The sequence below is a fragment of the Apium graveolens genome, unplaced genomic scaffold (genome assembly GCF_009905375.1).
Source record: "Apium graveolens cultivar Ventura unplaced genomic scaffold, ASM990537v1 ctg5800, whole genome shotgun sequence".
NCBI classification, from domain to species: domain Eukaryota; kingdom Viridiplantae; phylum Streptophyta; class Magnoliopsida; order Apiales; family Apiaceae; genus Apium; species Apium graveolens.
This window is the reverse complement of record NW_027419105.1, coordinates 7,853-33,236: the sequence shown is the minus strand read 5'-3', so window position 1 is coordinate 33,236 and position 25,384 is coordinate 7,853. Positions and strand designations below refer to the sequence as shown.

The 25,384-nt window shown below is 35.4% G+C and overlaps 3 protein-coding genes across 3 annotated transcripts; 2 read left to right on the top strand and 1 right to left on the bottom strand.

Moving 5' to 3' along the window:
- The first annotated feature begins 7,346 nt into the window (after positions 1-7,346).
- Positions 7,347-13,506, top strand: LOC141702842 (transmembrane 9 superfamily member 1). Its single transcript, XM_074506455.1, has 12 exons — positions 7,347-7,543; positions 8,739-8,931; positions 9,029-9,133; positions 9,763-9,780; positions 9,871-9,965; positions 10,045-10,197; positions 10,307-10,441; positions 10,516-10,682; positions 11,430-11,524; positions 11,617-11,990; positions 12,330-12,603; positions 12,978-13,506. Exons 1-12 carry the CDS (start codon positions 7,457-7,459, stop codon positions 13,043-13,045), a joined length of 1,764 nt encoding a protein of 587 aa, XP_074362556.1. The 5' UTR covers positions 7,347-7,456; the 3' UTR covers positions 13,046-13,506.
- Positions 13,507-17,835: 4,329 nt separating this feature from the next.
- On the bottom strand, positions 17,836-18,171 carry LOC141702843 (putative mitochondrial protein AtMg01250). The gene has a single exon (XM_074506456.1). It carries the CDS (start codon positions 18,169-18,171, stop codon positions 17,836-17,838), a length of 336 nt encoding a protein of 111 aa, XP_074362557.1.
- Positions 18,172-23,540: 5,369 nt separating this feature from the next.
- Positions 23,541-24,248, top strand: LOC141702844 (uncharacterized). Its single transcript, XM_074506457.1, has 2 exons — positions 23,541-23,583; positions 23,842-24,248. Exons 1-2 carry the CDS (start codon positions 23,541-23,543, stop codon positions 24,246-24,248), a joined length of 450 nt encoding a protein of 149 aa, XP_074362558.1.
- The last annotated feature ends 1,136 nt before the right edge of the window (positions 24,249-25,384 follow it).

The window sequence follows — 25,384 nt, the reverse complement described above, 5'->3', positions numbered from 1 at the left end:
TCAATCAAGCATTGTACGTGCAGCTCAATGAGAGTTCTATTCTTCCTTTCAACAACTCCATTTTGCTGTGGAGTTCCAGGAGCAGAGAATTCCTGTTTGATTCCATGGTTTTTGCAGAACTCTTCCATTATCAAATTCTTGAACTCAGTACCATTATCACTTCTTATTATCTTCACTGAGTCTTTGACCAATTTATCCAGTTGCTTGATATGATCAATCAAGAGAGATGCAGTTTCACTTTTTGTGTGCAAGAAATACACCCATGTGTATCTGGTGAACTCATCCACTATGACCATAACATATTTATTCTTTGCAATAGACATGACATTTACTGGACCAAATAGATCAACATGTAGAAGGTGATAAGGCTCAAGAATTGATGATTCAGTCTTGCTCTTGAATAAGGATTTCCTTTGTTTAGCCTTCTGACAAGAATCACAAAGGCCATCAGGAGCAAATACTGACTTTGGTAGTCCTCTCATAAGATCTTTCTTGACTAGTTCATTTATATTGTTGAAATTTAAATGAGAGAGTTTCTTGTGCCAATTCCAACTTTCTTCAATTGATGCTCTACTCATCAGACAGATTGCAGAACAATGAGTACCTGTTGAAAGCTTGGCTTCATAAATGTTACCACGCCTGTATCCTTTCAGAACAACTTTGCCTGTAGATTTACTTACAACTTCACAGTATTCTTCAAAGAAATCCACATGATAACCTCTGTCACAGATTTGACTGACACTCAGCAGATTGTGTTTAAGTCCTGAGACCAGAGCTACTTCTTTAATGATGACATTCCCAAGATTGATATTGCCATATCCCAATGTTTTTCCAATGTTGCCATCTCCATAAGAAACACTTGGGCCAGCCTTCTCCACAAAGTCTGATAGCAGGGTTTTATTTCCAGTCATATGTCCTGAACATCCACTGTCCAGAACTATGATGTTTTTCCTGTTGCCCTGCAATCACAAAGACCATTAATGATTAGTTTTAAGGACCTAGACATGCTTGGATCCTTTGGCCTTATTAAGTCTGTTAACATATGCAGCAGATTTAGCATCAGAGTTTATGTTAACATTTTTCTTATCAGAATTTACACTATCAGACTTTGAATCAGAACTTACACTAGAAGGAACAATGGTAACTTTCTTTAAAGAAGGTTTTATTTGATAATAAACATAGTACAAACTATGATATTCCTTACAAGTATAAATGGAATGTCATAAACTACCACAATGAAAACAAGGATTTTGTGGCTTATATCTAACAGACTGACTCTTAACTCTTGACTTTGAAGGTAAGGAGTTTATGTTCTTATTCTTCCTGCGAAAAGAAGCCAGATGGTTAGAACTTCCACAGTTATGACACGTTTTCCTAGGAGCCTCAGGAACAGGCTTATAATTATTGCTTTTATTCACACCTTCCTTTCCATTCCTATTTTTCCTAGGTGATTTTACCTTGTTTGCATTCTTAACATCTTTCAGCTTATGCTTAAGCTGCTTCTTAGTCATTAAGCCTACGTTTACTTTAGTTGTCTTTTCCTGTTTTAGTTTGTCAGAAGTTAATTCCTTTTTAACTTCTGATTTCTCATTATCAGACTTTACAGCTACAAACTTAACAGGTTTTAACTTTGGCTTTTGTTTAACAACTACAGGCTTAATATCTACAGTTCCTTTATCATTCTTATCCTCTCCATAACCTAAGCCCTCTTTCCAGTTTTCACTACTTAACAAATTCTGAGTTGTTCTGCCAGAGTTAGTCCAAGTCCTGATAATCTCTCTTTCCTTTTCTAACTCAACTTTTAGAGATTCATTCATTTTAAGCACTTCATCCCCAACATAGAAAGCATCATCTCTATCTTTCTGAGTTTGATGGAACATGACTAACTCTTTTTCTAAATAATCATTCCTCTTTTTGCAAGCAAGATTTTCAGAAGTTAATCTTTCACATGTTAAAGTTTGATCTCTATAACTAATAAACATGGTTTTAAGATATCTTCTCAATTCATTAATATCATCAGTATGAAAGGCATAAATAGTTTGAGGTACCTTTAATTCAGCAGCTTCAGAACTGCTTTCAGCACTTGCCTTATCAGCATTTGCCATCAAGGCATAATTCTCCTCACTTTCAGAATCTGAGGTGTCTGTCCATCTTTTCTTCTTTGTGACAAGAGCCTTGCCTTTGTCACTCTTCACTTTCTTGCAATCAGGAGATATGTGGCCTTTCTCACCACAGTTGTAGCATTTGACATTTGTATAATCTCCTCTGTCAGACTTTCCTTCTCTGCCCTCAGATTTTCTGAAATTCTTCTTATCAGAACTTGTGCCTTTCCTGGAAAACTTCTTTCCCTTCCTGAACTTCCTGTATGCAATCTTTGTGATCCCTTTCACCATAAGAGCACACAGCTTCATCATCATCTGTCTCAGGCAAGCTTTCAGATTCTGAGTCATCATCACTTTCAGAACTTGATGACTTAGTATCAGACTTTGTGAAGAGAGCTTTACCCTTATCTTTCCTCGAGGTAACTGCCTTGAGGGATTTTTCTTCAGCCTTAAGAGCAACTGTCCTTGACTTTCCTCCTTTCCTCTTGCTTCTTTATTCCATCTCAAGTTCATGAGTCTTGAGCATTCCATAAATTTCATCAAGAGTTGTTTCATCAAGATTATAGTTGTCTCTTATTGTTGTTGCCTTCAAATCCCAGCATTCAGGAAGAGCTAACAGGAATTTAAGGTTTGAATCTTCAAGATCATACTCCTTATTAACCAGTGACAAATCATTCAAGAGTTTGACAAATCTATCATATAAATCAGTCAATTACTCATTAGCCTTTGAGTCAAAGTGTTCATACTCTTGAGTGAGTATTGTCTTCCTGTTCTTCTTAATCGTATCCGTTCTCTGACATCTTGTTTCCAAGGCATCCCATATCTCCTTTGCAGTCTTGCAGTTTATTACCCTGTTTGACATTACATTATCAATAGCACTATGCAGTAAGTGTCGTACCTTAGCATCCTTAGCAATTGATGCGATATCTTCAACAGTGTAATCACTCTTCTCCTTTGGTACAGACTTTGCTGCTTCACCTGCAACTGCAACAGCGAGCTTGGTTGGTTTGTGAGGCCCTTCCTTGATTCTATCAAGATATTCTGGATCTGTAGCTTCCAGAAACATGGTCATCCTCACTTTCCATATGGCATATTCAGATGGTCTCAATATGGGAACTCTAATAGTCTCATATCGGCTTTAAATTTGTGTCTTTGGAGGTTCTTCAGCTTTGGTGGGCTTAGTTGGAGTTTCTGCTTCAGACATGATTGTGTTTGGATCTTAAACTGTTTGTGTGTTAACAGATAAGCTCTGATACCACTTGTTAGGTCACACACACTGTAGAGGGGATGAATACAGTATATAGCACAATCAAATCGAACTTTAATAACTCAAGTAACAGAAAATAAACTTTATTGAAACAATACACTTTGTTACAGTATGGAACTGTTCTCTCTCAGTGATGAACAAATATCACGAGAGCTGCTAGGGTTACAATGAATAATCTTCTTAATTATTATAACACTTTTAGTGTAAACCCTATGTCTGTGTTTATATACTACACAGTTACAAGATAATCGCTAATTGATATGGAATATAATTCTGTTTCCTAAAATATATCAATCAGATAACTTTTCTTCCAAGTATTCTATTCTTCATAGAATTCCTTCTTCATGCATATCTCTTCTTATGTTTGTCTCGATCCTCTTTCCTTTAACCAGCTGCCTTCCTTATCTGAACGTCCTTCAATACTTAAGTTCTGATATCCATCTTCTGATGATTATCTCCTGATAATATAATTACTGATATCCTTAAGTCCTGACTTCTAGTAAGTACTGATTTATCCTGTTTAAGTAAGATCTGAAAACTAAATATAAATCACATTAGCCATGACATTATCAAATATATCTAACAGAAGGCTTTATATTTGTACCTTTTATAGGTCAAGTATTTGAGTACATAATTTTGGCTTTTTACAGGAAATCGTGTGCCAATTTATTTGGCTTGTTTGTATCTAGCTAAAGATTTTCTTTGTTAGATTTTATTTTATTCTTTTCTTTTTATATATTGTGTGTACATTTGTTTCTTATAATATTTTTTAATAATCATATATATATATTTATTATTTTTTATATTATTCTTTATTTCATTTGTTATTATTTTCAGGGTGGTTGAAAGAGATTTAATGGGGGCTCTCATATCAAACTTTTAAGCTCAATTATCAACTAAGATCTCAGATTACAAGACAATTTTGATGGAATCAAAGACTCTCCGTAGCCATCAGACACTTGTTTATTCTTAGTTTTTGTATATAATGTATTTTAGTGGGTACTCTTTTTACCCTCTTGAGTTTTTTTCCTATTGAGTTTTTTCTCTTGTGGGGTTTATCTTTTTTGTGGGTTAACTGCTCGAACATTGAAGCGATATTATCTAAGTTTCTGAAAGTATCTGCTTTCTTTTTAGTTAGATGATATATTTTGATGAATGAAGAAAACCGTGTCCCTCCGGAGTGTGTATTCTTGATTTTTATCCATGGAAATTTATAATTTTGCAAAAAAAATAATATTTACTTTACGAGAATATGCTTCAAATTTTATTTTACTTATCCATATAATTATATTTATATATATGATATGTGTACGAGAGCTTTTTTTCCCCGGAATTTTGATCATCACGGTATAGTATGACAAAATAAATAAAAACTATTAGATTTCGAAATAAACAGATTAAAATCATTAAATTATATGAATGAATATTCTATGTTTTAATAGTTTAAACCAAGTATCCAAATGTGTTTCAAATTGAATTGAATTCATGTTTTAGTTTGATAAAAGTTTTTAAACCATCAATAAATTAATCATTTTTTCGTGAGTTTCCTATGAACAATAAAATTGTAAAATTCTAATTTTTAAAATTCAAGATAGTGACCAAACAATTAAAACTCAAAACCCAATAATTTTTTTTATTGCACCTATAAATTTTTCTTCCATTAACTCTTTCAATTTCATAATTTTTATATGTAATAAAATACTAAATTTAACCAATACAAATCAAACTAAATATAAATAATGATTAATCTATAAATTCAGTAAATTATTTTGAATATATATTTTTGAACTTGGATATGGTTATTCTCTCTTTCCTTTTAAAATTTCAATTTTCTTTTTCTATAATAAAATATTAAAATTTATCTAATACAAAGCTAATTTGTTATAAAATCTATACTATACTATAATAACTGGAATCGGTTATAATTTGGTATGCCTTTTTTGGTTGCTTTAGTTATCCCCATTTATGATCGTTTGATCTTTTTAATCAAGTGATGAGGACCGTTACATTCAAATACTAAAAGAATATACACCACTCAACCTCTCAGGTTCGAACTCCGCCAACAACAAATATTTAGATTATTATATATATACTAATAAAGCTCTCAGGTTCGAATCCCACCAACAACAAATATTTATATTTATTATTTATACATTACCCAAGATTCAGGTTCGGATCCCGCCAACAACAAATATTTATATTATTATTTATAAATATACTAATACGGTAATGATCCAATTTTTTTTATTATAATTTTAAATAATATAAAGATATTAAAGAAGACCCGTGCATCATACAGGTTGTAAAGCTATATAATTAAATAATAAAATTGAAAATTATTAAGCTAGTTGCAGAACAATGAAAATATGGTTTATTATCATTTTAGTACACCACTAATCTCTAAATTTGAAATAATATAAAATATCACCTTGCCAAATCTCTAATTAACTACAATAAATAAATACTTATTATTATGTATCATGAGTGATAAATATAAAATGGGCTAGGCTGGGACACTTTCTTTATGCGAACCCATTTATTATATTTGCGAGTAGATTACGTCCCTGCCAATTCGTGGGGTTCATTGTTGAATTATATGTTGATGTGTAATAATTCTACCATACTTAATTAAGCACTGAATATAGAGATTTAACTTTTATAAAATACGTCGAGCCATGAAATTGCTATCACCAAGAATCTTGAACTTATCAAATTCTTTCACCAACCGTTGAGAGTCTGTGCACACACTAATATTATGTAGTACCGAGCCGGTATTTTTGTTAGAAATCACATATATTTTTAATGATAAACAAAATATATAACATAATTATTTATTAAGTAGATGTAGTTGTCAACGGCTAACTATCATTGTCTGATAGCCGTTGACAGAGCAGCTTATCAAGTTTTTATAATATTTATTATAAAAAAAAGTTTTTGTAGTATTTTAATGTAAATCTCAATAAATAGTCATTGATGTATTATTCATTATGTGGTTATAGTTGACTCAATGGATAAATATAATAGGATGATTAATTGTAAATATGAAATGTCATGTAATTCTGTCTAAATGAAGCGAGTCATCAACGACTAAGAAAAATAGACTATCAACGACTAAATGCATAAACTCATCAACTACTGATAAGATTACACTATCAATGGCTAAAATAACAAAGAACAATTGACAGTGACTTGATATAGCACATATATCATATCTGACAAAGTCCATGGATTAATTAAAGATCTCAGTTTGAAAATGGAAGTCAAGACAAAATATGCATGTGATCTTGAATTTTGAAGAAGAAGAAATATTCTATTTTCATGCATGATAAATTGGAGGATTATTCAAAGTAATACATCAAGATAAAATATACCCTTATTTATCAAGTTTCACGGGAAAAAATGCGGAAGCAATTTTACTGGACTTAGAAGACCGTGCGTCGAATTGACTAGTAAAGATTGTAACTTGGTTTTATATAAACCAAAATATAACAATGTCTTCTCGAAGAAATAATAAAATAAAGTTTTTCATATAATTTAGTTGAGAGCACTATTTTTGAGAGAAATACTGTAAAAGGAAGCTGTGAAATAGATTATTTTTTCAATATATAATTCAGAGAGCAAGTTGAAAAATAAATCACCTGAAATTTTTATGTCTTGTGTTTCTATTTCAGTTTAACCGTCATTTAATTTGTAAATAACAATTTCTTATACGTATGAAGAATTTTAGAGATCCTAGATCCGCCTCAAAAGTATTTGTAGAATCTTTTAAAATACATATCATGATTGTATTTGTGACCAAAATTAAAAAATTGTATTATTGTCATGTGAATAAAAAAAGTGATATTTTTCTCAAAAAAGAAAGAAAAAAGGAAGTGATATTTTTTTTTCATTTCATCTCCCCATAATTTAATGTTTTGACGGTATGTAAATTAAAAAAATAAAAAACTGGAGAAAGTCTTGTTCCCGTAATAAAAAAAGACATAACTCCATTAATACACACGATACTCGACCAAATCGAACATACAAAGAAACCCCCCCAATTTTCTCTCTTCCCACCGTTAGATCTATTTCACCGCCGGCGATTCCGATGCGGACCTTTCTCCGATCACTCCTCCTCTTCCTTACCCTCCACGTCATCGTGTCGCCGGTCTCCGCTTCCGAGTCCGATCACAAGGTCCCTTTTTCCATTCACTCAAACCCTAATTTTCAATTCAGATCCCATCTTTTTTATGTATATGCGTATCAGCTGTTGTGTAATTGTGTTTGTTTGCATTTTGTTGTTGTGTTGTATTGTTGCGTACATTTAGATCTCAGCTTTCTTAGCATTTAGTTTTTTAGATTAGTAATTCAACACACATTTCACAACTTTGGTTATTTATATGTTGAATTTACGTCCGCCCTAAAACTCGTTTTCCTTAGCTTTAGTTAAGTGTCTGCTAATGTAACTGTAGAATTCGTAGAAATGAGTTCATTTAAGGCACGCATTCCAGAAAGACAAGTTCTTTCACAAGGTTAATATATATTTCTCATTTCTACGACTTGTCAGAGAAGTGGATCAATCTTTTTAAGGGAGTTCCAAACTACCTTTAAATTTATGAAATTACCTAAATCTGTTTTTCTAAAACAAAGCTATATAGTGAATATCTTATTATTATATTCTTTCACTCATGCATGCAACACCTCTGCTATGAATATTACACCGCCAAGGTTTAAAACTTCATCGTTTGAGCTGTGTGAATCACTCACTACCCGACTTTGTTATGTTTTCAGCCAAATTATTCATGTTTTAATTGGTGTCGTATTTATTGCAGAATGTACATATTCATCATTTTCTATGGTTTAGTTGATAAAAAAAACATTAAAATTTCTTAATTCTAATGGCAGCACTTTGGTTCCACACAATATTTGTTGATGATATAAATTTACATGGGAACAGCTTGCAATTTTATAGGAAGTGGCAGGGGACTTTGGCATCAGTCTCAAAGGTGTCTAGGATTATCTTTTTCATTTTTCATTCATGATCGGTCATTTGGGTTCCAGTGAAATGTTTTTTCTTCCGAAGTTTTCAGTCTCTCTATAATGAGGCGGGAGTTTTGACTTTTTATTTCATAATTCAGTTTTGTCTGGCTATCAATTTGTTAAAGTTAAATATTAATGGAGTGCTTCAGTAGCATAGATTTGTTTTATTGACATGTACATCTAAGGCTTACATTGAAGATACAATAATGATAGGGTGTGTTGACACTATTCAGGGAATCATTCTTTCCTTCTGTGACAGTATCCTGTTCCCAATTTTTTTTAAACTTCTGTCAACATTAGTGCTGGCATACATATACCCTCTGTTGATGCCACATTTATATTCTTTGCAGTATCAAGCAGATGACTCTGTAACACTATGGGTGAACAAGGTTGGGCCGTACAATAATCCCCAAGAGACATACAATTATTACAGCCTGCCATTTTGCCATCCATCTGGTCATGCTGGTCACAAGTGGGGTGGTCTGGGAGAAGTTTTGGGTGGAAATGAACTTATTGATAGCCAGATCAGCTTAAAGTTTCAAAGTAATTTTTTTAAAAAAAATACATTTCAAGTGACAGGGATTCTATGTAGTTTTTATTTTCGAGGTTTTTCTAATGTCTTTGATGCTGTCTATTACAGAAAATGTGGACAAGAGTACCATCTGTAAACTCGAGCTAGATGAAGCTAAGGTCAAACAGTTTAAGGATGCTATTGAAAATAGCTATTGGTTTGAATTTTTCATAGGTGTGTTATGTGATCCATACTCTTTTAGCTGCTTAAGTAGTGTATCATAAAGTTGTGTTACTAAAAGAGCCAGTTGTAGACTAGCAATCATATAGGAACACATTCATGAAAATTCGTGTGTAGTGCATCACTTATTTGGGCTGCTCGAAAACAGCAAAACAAGCAGAAAGTTATTTTAAGCATATTATTATTTGTTGCATTATAGTTGGATCATGGATGACTATCTAATCTGAAGGGTGCAACTGTCCTACAAGTCCTGCAAAATATCAAATATGTTATACAGCTACCTCTGTAAAAAGAATGAAAATATATGCAAGTATAGTCAACAACTTAAATAGGTGTGATTCATTTAGACATTTTACCACACAGGCCTGTAATTCTTTTCTGTACAAGGAGCGTTTTGTTTAGACTTTAGACATTTTACCATCGATGTAGGCCCGTAATCTTTTCTGTACTAATAGTCTATTACCGCTTTGTATGAATCAGTGTTGTGCTGATAGTGATTATCTAAATTTATACTGGTCTGGTTAATTGCGTTAGTTTGTCTTTTTTACCTAACCTTGTAACTCACTTTCCTCTCTTCTGATATCAATCTCTTGTTCTTTGACATGGTGTGAATACAAGCTCAGATGATCTGCCACTATGGGGTATGCTATCCTGTAACTCTTTTTAATATACCTCTTGATGTTCTGTTTTGGGTTTTTGTGCTTTAACTTGTGATATTCGTGAAAATCTAGGCTTTGTTGGTGAGCTACATCCTGATAGGAACAGTGATAACAAGCATGTTGTCTACACACATAAGAATATCATTGTACAGTATAACAAAGATCAGGTTTGTAGCCGCTGACCCCAGAGTTCTTCTACACTTTTTTCTGTTTCTTCTTATCTAAACCATGGTTTTCTTCTTGCAGATTATTCATGTTAATCTGACCCAGGAGAACCCAAAGCCACTGGAAGCAGGAAAAACATTGGACTTGACATATTCAGTAAAATGGGAACCGACTAATGTCACTTTTGCTCATCGTTTCGATGTATACCTAGATTACCCATTTTTCGAGCATCAGGTGAATGTTAAGACTTATCATCATCCATTTAAGGCGTTCTCTAATATTTGAAATTAGATACAATGTTATTTTGTTAAATCGATTGCAAATTTTAATTGGCTTTTTGCAGATCCATTGGTTCTCTATTTTCAATTCGTTTATGATGGTTATCTTCCTCACGGGTCTGGTATCAATGATATTAATGCGAACTCTTAGAAATGACTATGCTAAATATGCTCGTGAAGATGATGATTTAGAAAGTTTGGTAAGTCAATGCTATTGCCGAGTATAGTTTGCTTTTCCTGTTTCTATACCATTTATTATTTACCATGTTAACAGGAAAGAGATGTAAGTGAAGAGTCTGGTTGGAAACTTGTTCACGGTGATGTTTTTAGGCCTCCACGCAGTTTGGTGTTACTCTCTGCTGTGGTTGGTACAGGGGCTCAGCTGGCTATGCTGGTTCTACTTGTTATCTTGGTTGCCATAGTTGGTACATTATATATCGGGTATGTATGATTACTTGAAAAACAATCACGGGTTTATCTCATACAATGTGTATAGGGCATTGAGTCGACTGAGGGAGGGGCTTGTTGAAGTGGTATGACATTAATAGCATACTGTGAGTTAGCGGCTTGTTGTAGTGAAACTTAGAGTTATTTGGTGACAATAAGGGTCAAAGGGTTGGTAGGGTACTAGGGCGTTGGGACATATGGTTTACCATCCATGGCTTCAAGAAGAGGAACCTTGAATCCTTCAAGAAGGGTTGGTAGGGTGTTGTACACTTGTACCTTTCATGTAAGTGTAGATGTAGGAAGCAGGCCATAGATTGGTTATAATTGGTGTATTGTTCCAGCTCAAACAAATATGAATCATTTGTATTAGATAAATCAAACATTGGAGTCTACAAAAATAAGCATGAAAAAAAACTCTCAAAGAAAAGAAGTCTTATAGCGGAATATAAAGGAAACTTTACTATTTGACCATAGAACTAAATGCAACCAATACCAAGGAAAAGAATGTGTAAATGTCCAGAAACTCTTGTTTATTATGTTTTGTTGTTAAATATTGCAATCATGGTTCAGGTTCTATCCATGATACGTCCTCATATATCTTGTCTTCATAGTTGCGTCTCACTCAATTTTTTTAGTGTAGAAGACATAAATTTGTTCCCTGATATCTACCTTCTCTGATTTCTTTTCTATTTTCATTCTGTCAGTTTCTCAACTTTTATGCCAATGTTTTACTTGTCCCAGGAGAGGAGCAATTGTTACAACCTTTATACTGTGTTATGCTTTCACCTCAATTATTTCTGGTTATGTAAGTGGCGGGATGTATTCACGGATGGGGGGTATGACTTCTCTTGTTTTATCTGTTAATTTTACATAAGGCTTATATGCCTAACACTTTAACTTGTATCAACTTCTCATGCTACTTTGACAGGGAAGAACTGGATTAAGTCGATGATTTTGACGGCGTCTCTATTTCCATTTTTGTGCTTCGGGATTGGTTTCGCTCTAAATACAGTTGCTATATTCTATGGGTCTTTGGCAGCTATTCCCTTTGGCACAATGGTGGTGGTTTTTGTGATTTGGGGATTTATCTCCTTCCCTCTGGCTCTTCTTGGTACAGTTTTTGGGAGGAATTGGAGTGGTGCTCCAAACAATCCATGTCGTGTGAAGACAATTCCTCGCCCAATTCCTGAGAAGAAGTGGTATCTCACGCCATCTGTGGTGTCAGTTATGGGAGGACTTCTACCCTTTGGCAGCATATTCATTGAGATGTATTTTGTTTTCACTTCTTTCTGGAACTACAAGGTAATAAGAACAGTTCCCATACATTTTTTTACTAACCAGATAGATATTTTTTAGTCTCATGTTCACAATACATAATAGATATTCTCCTCGTTTAAAGAAACAGTATAAATCCTTTTTTTTACACTAAACAGGGTCCAGCACCAACTTAGTACTCCTGTACCTTCTCTAAACATTTTAAATAGTAATTATATGAAAGGCCGGAATTAGCTCTGGAGTGTGAAACCACTGATAACTTGACAATATATAGCTTTTACAATATTTAATATTATCTTATCTCCTGGGTAGGATTTTTCTAAGCCTGCCCTTCAATTGAACAATTTTCTTTCCTTAAATATACAGGTGTATTATGTCTATGGTTTTATGCTGCTGGTCTTTCTGATCCTTCTAATCGTGACCGTATGTGTGACAATTGTGGGAACATATTTCTTGTTGAATGCTGAAAATTACCATTGGCAGTGGACTTCGTTCTTCTCAGCTGCTTCCACAGCTGTTTATGTGTACTTGTATTCAATATATTATTTCTCAGTAAAGACTAAGATGTCAGGATTCTTCCAAACCAGCTTCTACTTCGGATATACTTTGATGTTCTGCCTTGGTTTAGGAATTCTATGCGGTGAGTTTATACTTTCCTAGTTCTATCTTATTATGTAACTGAATTAAGTATCATTTTTGCTGATGTTCTAATTGCTAAGATTGATAGTCTTGTTGGTAATAAACATTAAATGGGAGAGCGAGAGAAGTTTAGTCGGGTGAAGTCCCCTAAAATAACATGTGAATTATTAGATGGCATGCTATCTTAAATATTGTTAGAAAGCTGTAGCACGACGACATTATGGATATATGCTGCTGTTTGGAGAGAGTTTGTTGGCAACCTGTGGGATTACTTTTTTTTTTTTGGAAAGTAATTACAACATAACCATTCACACAGTATCATCATTTTCTATATGTAATTGACTTTGTTATTATGTGTCTGCGTCAATTATTCAGGAGCTGTTGGTTACTTGGGCTCCAATCTTTTTGTAAGGAGGATTTACCGAAATATCAAGTGCGACTAATTGTCTGCAGCCAAGAGTTTCAAGGTTGCTTCCTGATGCGTATTGGACAATTGAATTGATTGGAAGCATTTACTTCTATTCCGAACGTAAGATTTTTTAGAAGTAAAATCCACAACCATCAAGAATGCATGCAAGTGTTCTGATTTGGAAGAGCCCATTTATTAATACCTTTTTCTCCTGGGCCGTAGAAGAAAGCTTTATTACTTTAATTAGAATCTGGAGATTGTTTGTAAGCTTAAAGGTTAGTGTGATATTGTTAGACCCATCTGTAATGTAATTAGTGCTCTCTTTACTGCATCCTTCAATGCTTACTGTTTAATCCGACTGTATACCGTCACTGCAGTAACTTTCAAGAGCAGTAGTTTTGAGGGAACGAATTTTGTGGCCGTAAAGGCATAAACTGTGAGGCTCTAAACAATTATTTCTTATATAATACATATTTCAGTATATTATTATATTTAGTTTTGTTAAATCTTATTCAATGCATGTCATCACCTATTTAGTTTCCGCGTCCTTTTGAGCTTCTTTCGAGGTTACTCATCATAAATTAAATTCTGTTTTACTGAATTATAGTGTAAAATGGATTTCTTGTTACAGTTTTGGCGAAGAGCGGGATTGGTATTTCGAAACTAAATGTTTGGTATTTGTGTGAGCCGAACAGAACAAAACATACTTGAGCTCCCATACATACACTAATCTTTTTTTCCCCCAGCTATTTTAGGTTTACACTAATATTTTGAAAATATTGTCATTTTAAAACTTATTTTCAAAAATACAATTTTTTAATTTCATTTTTAAAAATATGATTTGCAATTTCTGCAAAATGCTATGCAATTTTTATTTTATTTTTTTTCGAAGTTGATTTTAAAGTTATTCGGTTGCAAACTTGAAAAGTAACTAATGCAACCTTAAAATCAATATTTTTAAAATTTGAAATTACATTGCATAATAGGTTGTAGAGGTTGGAAATAGTAGTTTTGAAAATGGAACTTAAAAAATTGTACTTTTAAAAATAACTTTAAAAAAATAGATATTTTAGGTAATTTCCCTTAATTTTACCCTCCAGGGAAAAAGATACTGCTTAAGTGATAAATAAGTATTTTATATTACTATGTATTTATCGTCATATGTTTAAATGAAAACAAAAAAAAAATCTTGAAATTTGTTTAAACAAATAATCAAAATTATATACTAATATTAATGGGGTTGGCTTATGTTTTTCAAATTGTTTCACAATCTCACTAGTCAAGGTTGTAAAACTAAAAATCAGTTCGACTCAATTTTATTTCGGAAAAATAAGCACCGGAATTGGGAGACTAAAGAATAAGTACTCAAGTAATTTTTTTTTCACCAACATATATTGAATTCATTTTATTCAAATTTTTTTTGAACAACAAATATTATAGTGCACAAACCCAAACCATCCTTCATTACAAACCCAAATAAAATGGGACACAAAACAACCCAAACATTCACCACTAAACTTATTTATCACAAAACTAGCATATCAATGGACCACTTAAACAAAACATAAACTTAAACTTAACTTAATTAATTATTAAAAAACTAAATAAGCGACTGATGAACTACCCATCAGCCTTCTTCGACCTCCTTCCTTGTCTCCAAGCCATGCAGATCCTCAGCTGTAACTTCAGAGTTCCATTTCTTTAGCCAAACCCAGCATAACACCAGGACCAATACCAGCATCTTCCTGAGCTCCGACAGCCGACAAGCCCACCACAATTTCTAGACCAGCTAAGTCCTCACCTCCAGCATTCCCCAAAGCATCAGCCTCCTCATCCTGCAGACCTAAACCAAACCCCTGATTCTGACCTTCATTGATCTCAGCATCCCGAGACAGCTCCTCCTCCTAAGGATGATAAACCTCATCCACCAGAATAGCAGGCTCAAAATCACTCTTCCTAACTGCCCTAAATCTCTGTCCCAGACCCATATCCAAGTACCAGAACTCCTCAACCCTTCCAATGTCTTCCTCAATTATAACCATGATATTCCAATGAATTGCCCCATAACAGCAATATATGCAGCAAGCTCATTGGCCTCCCTATCAACCAACCTCAACTCACACTTGTAATTTTTGTCTACCTTCCTCTGATTAAGTTTCCACAACACATGCTCATATTGAGGTCTCCCTCCTACCACAATAGAATTGTAAACATCCCAATATGCATCAACATGATCCGTCTCCAAAATGATCTTCTTGTAGTTTTATAGTATGCCTTCTTCAAGCCTTCCAAAAGAGCATGTAACTCATTTTCTCTCTGATCCTCGAACCCTAAAGATCCCCCAGTCATGTGCAAGATAACCCTTACAGAATTCCGAAAGACAGCCCCAATGCCAGAATGCCTCCCATTTGGCAAAGCTTCTTGGGAGAAGAAGCTATGCACATTACACTTGATAACTCCCTTGTTGGGCATCATCCACCTAGAATTAACGTTTACATTCTCTTCCTCCATTTGAACTTCCTTTTTTGAGAAATTATAAGAAAAACCCTTGAAAAAGCTCTCTGCTCACAACTAATTAGATATAAACTGAACCGATTTAAGTGAGTGAGTGTAATGCAAACTGGAACCCTCTATATATACTACTGCCAGATGAACTCCCTAAAAAAATCATTATGACTCTACATCCCCCAAAACTAAACTTCCAAGAAATCGTTTGCACTTCCAAGAGGGAATCTTAAACTTTTCATTTCCCCAAGAAACCCCTAAGCTATCATTAAGACTCTATACTCAAGTAATGATTCCTCTACAATCTATTAGCTGAAGATATACCACTATAATACTCCTAAAAAATGTACCACTAATTCATTATTTAATAATCTCTAATTTATTTAAATGAGCACCTTTTTTTGCAAATCTGTCTACCATTCCATTCCACATTCTACTGATATGCCTTAACTGCACATTCAACTGAATCCCCCCCCAAAGTTTCACATGAAGAGCATCAGTTTCCACCTGCTTAACCACCTTCATATTATCTGAAAAAACTAAAATGTGACTCTTTGCCCAAGTTCTATCTATCTGTAGCAATAGTAACATTTCTAATGCACAACATTCCACCTCAAATGCACTATTGGCTGAAGCTGTACCGGAAAACTGCAACAGAACTTCTCTAGAAGAAGAATAAACTATTCCACTAATACCAGCCATAGTTTTGCCTTTAGGATCTTCTCTAAAGCTACCATCTATAAAAGCCACAATGTGGAAATTATTCTTATTGATCAGCTCCCACCATAAATCTTTCTCACTTGCTGTTACAACCCCCATAGGATTATAACACCACCATGAAATTCTCTTTTTTGCTGATGGTACCATTAGCTAGACCCCACTCCATAGCTCTACTTTGAATCATAGTAAAAACTTGCATATGATTTGGATCTCCGTGTTAAAAAATACATAGGTTCCTATGCAACCAAATAGTCCTCAATGTAGCTATTAGTACACCGGACCAAACTGCTTTGATACCTCTTGAAAGATACTTATGGACCTCCACATAGTCTCCAGATCCTCAATATATACCCTGGAAACTAACCCCCACCAACCTAATATAAGCAATCAAAGTTTTTTGGAAAACATGCATTTCCAAAAAAGATGCTCTTTATCCTCTTGTTCCTGCCCACACAATGTACATTCCTTACTATCATTAAAGTTCTTTATTCTATGAGCTAACCACAATCTAGTTGGGACAATTCTGGACTGAACTTTCCAAATAATTAACTTAACTATTTCAGGCACCTTACACTTCCATAAAAGATCCCAGTGAGCATTATAATGACTAGAACCCTCTTGACTTAGCAATTCATAAGCCATCCTAGTGCTGTAGGAATCCCAACTGGTACCCAAACCAATTTATCTCTACCAACAACCAATTGCAATGAATCAACTATCAGACTTAACTCATTTAACTCCTCCATTTCCCAGCTTCTTAACTGTCTAGACCAAAAAACTTCCCCACTCCTATCATAATAATCCCAAAGAGTTTTAAAAATGCTTACCTCCTTTTGCTTCAACTTGGAGATACTATACAATTTAGTAAACTTATCCACAAGAGGCCTATCTTGAAACCATAAATCCTCCCAAAACAGAGCTGATTCTCCATTAACAATTATCCATTTTAAATTACTACAACTCAAATAGCCAGTCTCAGCAAACTTAGAGACTGCTTTTTGAATGTCTTGCACTATAACTGAGCTAGCTCCTTGATCATTCAAACTTTCTAATCCTTCTCCCTTACAACAGTTATACTTATCCCTAACGCATACATTCCAACCCACCTTCCTATCTGCTTGCCATTTATACCACCATTTACACAGAAGTACCATATTTCTCTGCTGTAGGGAAGCTAAACCCAAACCACCGTTTTTCTTTGACTTACATAAGTCATTCCAAGCCTTCAAGTGCATCTTCCTGTAATTTGTTTCCTCCAACCCCGACTGACTTCCCCAGAAGAAGTCCCTTATAATATTCTCTAATTGATGAAAAACTCCCAATGGGACTTTATATAAGGCAAATGAATAGGTTGGAAGGCTGTTAATGGTTGATTTGACCTAGGACAACCTGCCAGCCTGATTTAAACTATCCCTCCTTCAACTTGCTAGCTTTTCTTTAAATTTCTCTATAAGAGGTTTCCAGAAGACAACTTTCCTTGGACTAATACCAATTTGACTCCCTAAAAAAACTAAAGGCCAGGAACCAACTTTACAACCCAATAACTTAGCAAAATAATTCAAGTCTCTTTCTGGCATATGACAAGAATATATGTAACTTTTAAAAAATGATTCTCAATCCAGAAAGCAACTGAAAGCATTGAAGCACTTTCTTAATTCCCCAAATTGATTTTGCATTTACTTGTAAGAACACTATAGTATCATCAGCAAATTGCAAGTGTGTGATATACTTAATCCCTTTACTCAACTGCACACCCTCAATCAATCCAATCTCATTAGCCTTGATAAGTAACTTATTTATAACCTCTCCAGCAAGATTGAAGAGCATAGGTGATAAAGGATCTCCCTGCCTTACTCCATTTGACATCTTAAATTCTGAAGTAGGGGATCCATTAACTAAAACAGACAACCTAATTGTCTTAAAGAAATCATCCATCCATTGAATCCATCCGCACACTAGTTATAACGACTCATATATTTGCTATTATTTTATTATTATTTTAAAGTGTAATAATTGAATAAATAATTAAATAAAATAGGTGTATTGGATTTGGCAGCAGTGTGTTGATGTTTATTATGTGTCTGTGATTTATTGGTAAATAAGTTGGAATTTTTGTGATTTATTATTGAGTTATATGGTTTTGTTTCGCTTGTAAAAATGATTTTATTACAGTTTTAATTTCATAAATATTTAGATTCACTATAAAATTGGTTTCATAATTTTATAATTTCAATAATTATTTTTGGGATTTTATAAAATTGAGAAATCAATATTTCACTAAATATTTATCCTTAAATAATTTTCTGATTGTGTTTATTTGTAAAATCCATATTTAATTTCAGAATTCTTTAAAAATCACGAAACTCATATTTTATTAAATTCATAATATTTTGAGAATTTTAAAATTATTTTAGAAATTTTCGGGATTAATTTCACCCGTGCGTTGTTTCGTTTAATTGTTAAAAGCGGGTATAAAATACATTTCAGAAATTATTTTAAAATTGTAAAAATTACGTTTTTATGTACTCGGGATATTTCAGACATTTTAAAACTATTATTATGATTTATCGAATTATTTTAAAAGGTGACTTGGTTCGTTAATTTCAGTATTCGGGATACATATTCAGTACTCGAGTATTCCGGGACATGTGTTAACTTCTAATAAAAAGAAGTTAACACGTATCCATCTTTTCAGGATACGTGTAGTTGTGGTTGGTTCCCTCTTTGTTTCTATCGGGTTCGACTGCAAATCTCAGTCTCTCTCTCTCGTCAAAATCTTTCGATCTCTTTCTCTTCGCTATCTCTCATCCTTCTTTCCTCTCGTTCTTTCTTCTCTTCTGTCTTTCCCCGGTTTGCTCGGTTTCTCGCCTTTCCAGTGAGTTTTACGGCTGGATTCTCCGGCGACCTCCTTATTTCCTGTTTGGCTTGTTATATATATACTTTTGTGTATATATATATATGTGTATGCTGTGTGTGTTTAAGTGTGTGTGTGTGTTTAAGTGTGAGTGTGTGAGTGGTGGCGGAAGGCGGCGATGCCGCATGTGTTTGCGTCCCTGTTTGTGGTTCTGTGGCGCGTTCGCGCGTGTTGGCTGCTGGTTTAGTTTGATTCCTGTTCTGTTTTTGTTACAGATTGTGAATTGGATTATTTTAATAATTTTAATAATTTTCTGCAGGATTTTGATTAATATTTATGATATTAATTATTCGCGCAAAATTATTTTTAAGGATTAATCGGCGAAGTTTTACGTTGGAAACCCGAGAATTAATCGGGTACCCGCGAAATTTTGCCGCCGTCCGCGATGACTTTTTACGAGCGGACGGTGGGCGGTGATGAATTTATTCTGCGTCCTAAATTTTATAAATAAATAAAATAAGTCGTATAATAAATTTCGTGTGTAAATGATTTGGACTTGTGTTGTGGAATTATGAATTATGGATTGTTGTTTGTTGTATATTTTGACGTCGATTGTGATCAACAGGTAGGCTTATAAACAAAAGAGTTGCTGCCAAAATTTTCTAAAAATTTATTTTAAATACGAGAAATGTACTATATAATACGAAGTGTATTACCCCTATTTGTATGCGGACTATGTGACTATGTGATTACGTGTATAAGTACTATACGAGTCGGGTTATCAAGTTGGGCTATTAGGGTTCGAGGATATCAAGCATGTCGGTATAACTGACTAGGGTATTCTGTTATTGTAGATCCCAGTAGAGTATCGCCAGGATCGAAGTCAGCGTAAAAGCTACTTAGGGTTTCTGAAAGCGTTGCAAGGCAAGTACCCTAACCATTCTTTTATGGTTAAGAACGTATGAATAAAATGTTATTTTAACCTCGTAAAGGAACATAAAACGTTTTAAGTTACGTATCCCTTATAATTATAAATCGTTGTTTTAAACCTGTTTTGGGGAAAAGTAACTTCGAAAGGTACCTATCTCGAATGAAATGATTTGTGAACTAGATTTCCCATGTGTGTTGTTAAATGAATGATTTTGAAATGAGATAGGTACAAGTGTTTTGAAAACTGGATAAAACGATCAGATATGGGACACATAGGGGCCAGAGTAGGCCTACTGAGGTGGCGTAAGAGGCTAATTCGGTTGCGCGTATTATATAACCGATTAGTCCAGCAGGTCAGAGACCTATCTAGTCTCTGAGTTCCGGAACAGGTAAATGGGATGTCAGTTAGAGCCGTCTGGTATTGATAGCCTGATCAGCTGTCTTCACATATCCGTTACGTATCTGATTTGGCTTTGTGATTCCTGTAAGGGTATAAGTATTTGATACAGTGGTTTTATAGATGTGAATAACATGCTAAAATTGGACTCTGGTACTTACGCAGCACACTACTACGTTTGTTTTGAGCATGCTGGTCATTGATATCCAGTTATCTCAGCTTTTCTTTACATACTGCTGTTCGAAATGATTTACAGATTACAGATTTCATGTTAATTATAGTTATGTTCCTATAACTGTTTATATTACTATTTTTATCTTGTTATTCATATGTTGGTACTGCTGAGCGATTATGCTCACCCTTGCAACCTGTTATATATATATCGCAAATGCCTAGAAGACCAATCGACCCTTGGCAGAATTGAGTTTCAGCCCCTTCAGGACCTGGCTCCTCAGAGGTAGTTAGTATCAGGCCACGTGCGGTCTGATGAGTTGCTGAATAAGTTAGTGTGTGTCAGACTTTTGAATAAATGGTTTGTAATAATGTGTAGCCTGGATCATACTTGAACCTAGATCGGATCTTGGTCGGGGTCGAGTTAGTATATTTTAATGATAATCTTGTTGTTTATATTTCTGTTAATTGTGTTTGGTGAGGTCAACTCCTGACCCCGGGGTTGAGGCCGTCACAGTTGGTATCAGAGCTACAGGTTCAAGTCCCTGATTCAGGTTAGGGATTGAGTTAAAAAGGTATAGAATTGTGTCTTAAGGTGTGAGTCAGCAATTGATATAGAGGAGAAAACCCTTAGAGTCAGTCGAGGGTTCCGACAGTGTTACCCTGGCATCTATTAATATTTTGATAGAATTTTCTTGACCTTGTTGTGTGTTTCCTGTATATTTATTCTGTTAGCAGTGGCCTATTGTGGTCTCTAGTTCTCCATCCCGGGAGAACCTATCAGACTTGGATAGCTCTGACTCCGAGAGGACCATGGATGTCGTAGCTGAGGAGATTCCTATGCATCCCCCACCAGTTCCTTCCTTCGTACCGAGGGATATCCCTGGACCTAGTGTCCGTCCTCGCTGGGTACGTAGGTCTGTGTCTTCTGTTAGGGATTTTCCTCCCGGTTGTGGTCCTAGTTTTTCCTCTTCGAGACCTCTAGTTCCTCCCTTTGCCCTAGCGGTACCTCTTCCCCGATTTCCTAACATGTTCACCAAGCGGTGGATAGATATTTCATTAGAGAGCAGAGTCCGGTGCTGGCTGCTCAGCTTGACCAGATACCAGTTGGACCTTTCCAGGGCATCCCTGCCCCTTCCCCTGATGTGCATGCCCGTGTGCGATCTTTGACCCAGACTGTTGTTGAGAGGGCTAGATCCATTGACCATTTTATTAACTCAGAGCTTAGAGCCATTCAGTATCAGGACCTGGTGAACTGGTTGGTGTTTGAGTTAGGTTCTATTGGTGGCAGTGGCAGTGGTTAGACCAGGATTACAGCAAAGAGATACAGAGCTCAGAGTTGGCTTCCAGGAGTTCTGTAGTTGTTTTCTTTATATATGTACATTATGTTATGATAGTTGTAGTAGGCGGAGGCTGCTATGACAGCTAGTTTTGATGAGTATTTGGATGGTTTCTTTTCAGTTGGATTTCAATTGTATCAGTTGGATTTCTGTTGGTTATTGTATAGTAATTGCTTTATTCTGTTGTTCAGTTTTTATATATACTTGTGCGTTGTTATTATTGTTGTTACTATTATTATTGCTTCTATTGCTGGCATTTCTAGATTATGATCATTCACTCAGGATGGATCCAATTAAACCGAGGATGAGGATATTGTCTTAGTGGCAACACTCTCCTGATACATATGTATAAACTGCTTGGAGCAATCCATTTTCTTATATATGACTGTTATGTTTCAGGAAAATGCCACTAAAGAAGAATTCTCAACCCAATAACGGATCTGCTGGGGATCCCTCCATGAGTGAATTGATGGATTTGTTGCTTCAACAGTCTACTCAGCTGGCCCAATAGCAATTTCAGCAGCAGCAACTACAATTGCAGCAGCAACAACAACAACAGTAACAACAGTTCATACAGCAACAACAACAGCAAATCCAACAGCAGCAGCTGCAAATCCAACAACACCATGAGATGAGGGGGATAAACCAGGTTGTTAGTTTTAAGTCTTTCCAGGAAGTGAAACCCCCAGAGTTTAAAGGTGAAGTGGATCATGTTGCTTCCGGGATATGGTTGAAGGAAATGGAGAAGGCATTTGCACTCACCAAGGTGAGTGAAAATTTAAAGACCGATTATGCTAGTTATTTTCTGAAGAATGATTCAAACTATTGGTGGGAGTCTACACGAGCATTAAAAGGAGAAGGTCCTGTCCCATGGACCAAATTCACAGAACTGTTCTTAGAGAAATACTTTCCAGATTGTCTCCAGAGTCAGATGGAGATGGAGTTTTTGAAGTTGAAGCAAGGAGACATGAGTATCACAGAGTATGAAGTAAAGTTTACGGAGTTGGCCCGTATAGCACCAGAATATGTGAGTTCGGAAGCTCAGCGAGCGAAGCGGTTTCAACAAGGGTTGAAGCCAGAGATAAGGAGTGTAGTTGTAGCCTTACAACTCAAGACGTATACTTCAATAGTTCAGGCTGCCTTAGTGATAGAAAGTGACCAGAGGTTAGCTGCTAAGGAGCAGGATGAGAAGAAAAGGAAGTTTGAAAGTGGACCTGCTAGGTCAGAATCAGGAGGAGTAAGTCAGAATTTTCAGCGTCGGTTTGGAAAGAATAATGATAGGAAGTTCAGGAGACAGAATTTCCCCCAGGCTAGGCCCAGTACCACTTCAGTTAGTTCTACCCCGACAAGGTTTAGCAAGCCGATGATCGACTGTAAGACATGCGGAAAGAAGCACAGTGGTCAGTGCAGAGAAAATATCGACTATTTTAAATGTGGCCAGAAGGGTCATTATTCCACGGAGTGGAAGTCTGAGACCCAAGGAGTAACTTGTTTTAGTTACGGCAAAGTGGGGCATATTGCTAGGAATTGCAAATCAGTGACCCAAGGTAGTGTTGGAAGGAGCGTGTCCCAAGGACCAGCAACAAGTATTGCTAGAGCTAGAACCTTTAAGATGACCAAGAAATCTCCGGCTCATGATTCCGATGTAGTTGCAGGTACGCTTTCTCTTAATTCTGTACCTGTTAACGTTTTATTTGATTCGGGAGCGTCCAAATCTTTTATATCTATGAACTGTGTAAATAAAATGCAATTGATGTTGGAAGCCTTAGATGAACCTTTGAACATAGAGGTGGCTAATAAGGATAAAGTTCCCGTAAGTCAATTCTGTCCTAAGTGCTCCATAGAGATTTCAGGATACACTTTCCCTGCCGACCTAATACCTTTTGAGTTAGAAGAATTCGATGTTATTTTAGGCATGGATTGGTTGTCTCTGTATAAGGAAAACATTGATTGCAAGAAAAAGAGAGTTGTTATGTATACCACAGATAATAAGAGGATCAGTTACCAAGGGCAGAGGCAAGACAAGAAGTTCCTCCCAGTATTACAAGCAAAAAAATTATTGCGGCAAGGGTGTGAAGCGTATTTGGCTCATGTGGTGGATACGAAGAAAGAAACCCCTACCTTGGATGAGATTCCCATAGTAAGAGAATTTCCCGACGTCTTTCCAGAGGAATTACCAGGATTACTACCTGATCGAGAGATAAAGTTCTCCATTGATTTGATACCTGGAGCCGAACCAGTGTCCAAAGCTCCATATAGAATGGCTCCAGTGGAAATAAAAGAATTGGCCAAGCAACTTCAGGAACTATTGAATAAATGAGTTATTCAGCCTAGTGTTTCTCCGTAGGGCGCTCCAGTGTTATTCGTGAAAAAAGAAGGATGGAAGTATGAGATTGTGCATTGACTATAGAGAGTTGAACAAGTTGACAATAAAGAACAAGTATCTTTTTCCACGCATCGACGATCCATTTGATCAGCTTAAGGGGGCATGTTATTTTTCAAAGATTAATTTAAGGTCTGGCTACCACCAACTGAAGATAAAGTCCGAAGATATTCCCAAGACTGCATTCAGAATAAGGTATGGCCATTATGAGTTCTTAGTGATGTCGTTTGGATTGACAAATGCGCCAACGACTTTTATGGATTTAATGAATCGAGTATATAAGGAGTACTTGGATAAGTTTGTTATTGTATTTATTGATGACATCCTCATACATTCAAAGACTCCATAAGATCACGTAACGCATCTAAGGATTGCCCTTCAGAGGTTGAGAGAGAAGCAATTGTATGCAAAGTTCTCCAAGTGTGAGTTTTGGTTGACAGAGGTACAGTTTCTTGGACATGTGGTAAGTAAAAAAGGCATCAAGGTAGACCCTGTAAAGATTGAAGCTGTATCCAAGTCGGAGCAACCGAAGACTCCGACAAAATTAAGAAGTTTTCTTGGATTAGCTGGATATTACCGAAGGTTTGTAAAGGATTTCTCTAAGATTGCATCCTCATTAACCAAACTAACCAGGAAGAATGAGAAGTTCATTTGGATGGAAAAGTGTGAAGAAAGTTTCCAGGAATTGAAAAGAAGACTAGTGTCAGCTCCAGTGCTAGCATTTCCAGATGAGACGGGAAACTTTGTGATTTATAGCAATATTTCTTTGAAAGGTTTAGGCTGTGTATTGATGCAACACGACAAAGTTATCGCCTATGCCTCCAGACAACTAAAGCCTCACGAGCAGAAGTATTCCGTCCATGATCTTGAGTTGGCAGCTATAGTATTTGCTCTAAAGTTGTGGCATCACTACTTGTATGGAGAGAAGTGCGATATTTACACGGATCATAAGAGCTTAAAGTACATATTTACGCAGAAGGCATTGAACATGAGATAGAGAAGGTGGTTAGAATTGATCAAGGACTACGATTGTTCAATTAATTATCACCCAGGAAAAGCCAATGTGGTGGCTG

Excerpts from the sequence above, each read along its gene's own strand:
- LOC141702842 (XM_074506455.1), top strand. The coding sequence starts at position 7,457 with ATGCGGACCTTTCTCCGATCACTCCTCCTCTTCCTTACCCTCCACGTC. Across the intron at positions 10,683-11,429 it reads GTTGGTACATTATATATCGG|GAGAGGAGCAATTGTTACAA; the intron begins GTATGTATGATT and ends TACTTGTCCCAG. Across the intron at positions 11,525-11,616 it reads GATGTATTCACGGATGGGGG|GGAAGAACTGGATTAAGTCG; the intron begins GTATGACTTCTC and ends CTACTTTGACAG.
- LOC141702844 (XM_074506457.1), top strand. The coding sequence starts at position 23,541 with ATGACCAAGAAATCTCCGGCTCATGATTCCGATGTAGTTGCAG. Across the intron at positions 23,584-23,841 it reads TGATTCCGATGTAGTTGCAG|GCATGGATTGGTTGTCTCTG; the intron begins GTACGCTTTCTC and ends ATGTTATTTTAG.
- LOC141702843 (XM_074506456.1), bottom strand. The coding sequence starts at position 18,171 with ATGGATGATTTCTTTAAGACAATTAGGTTGTCTGTTTTAGTTAATGGA.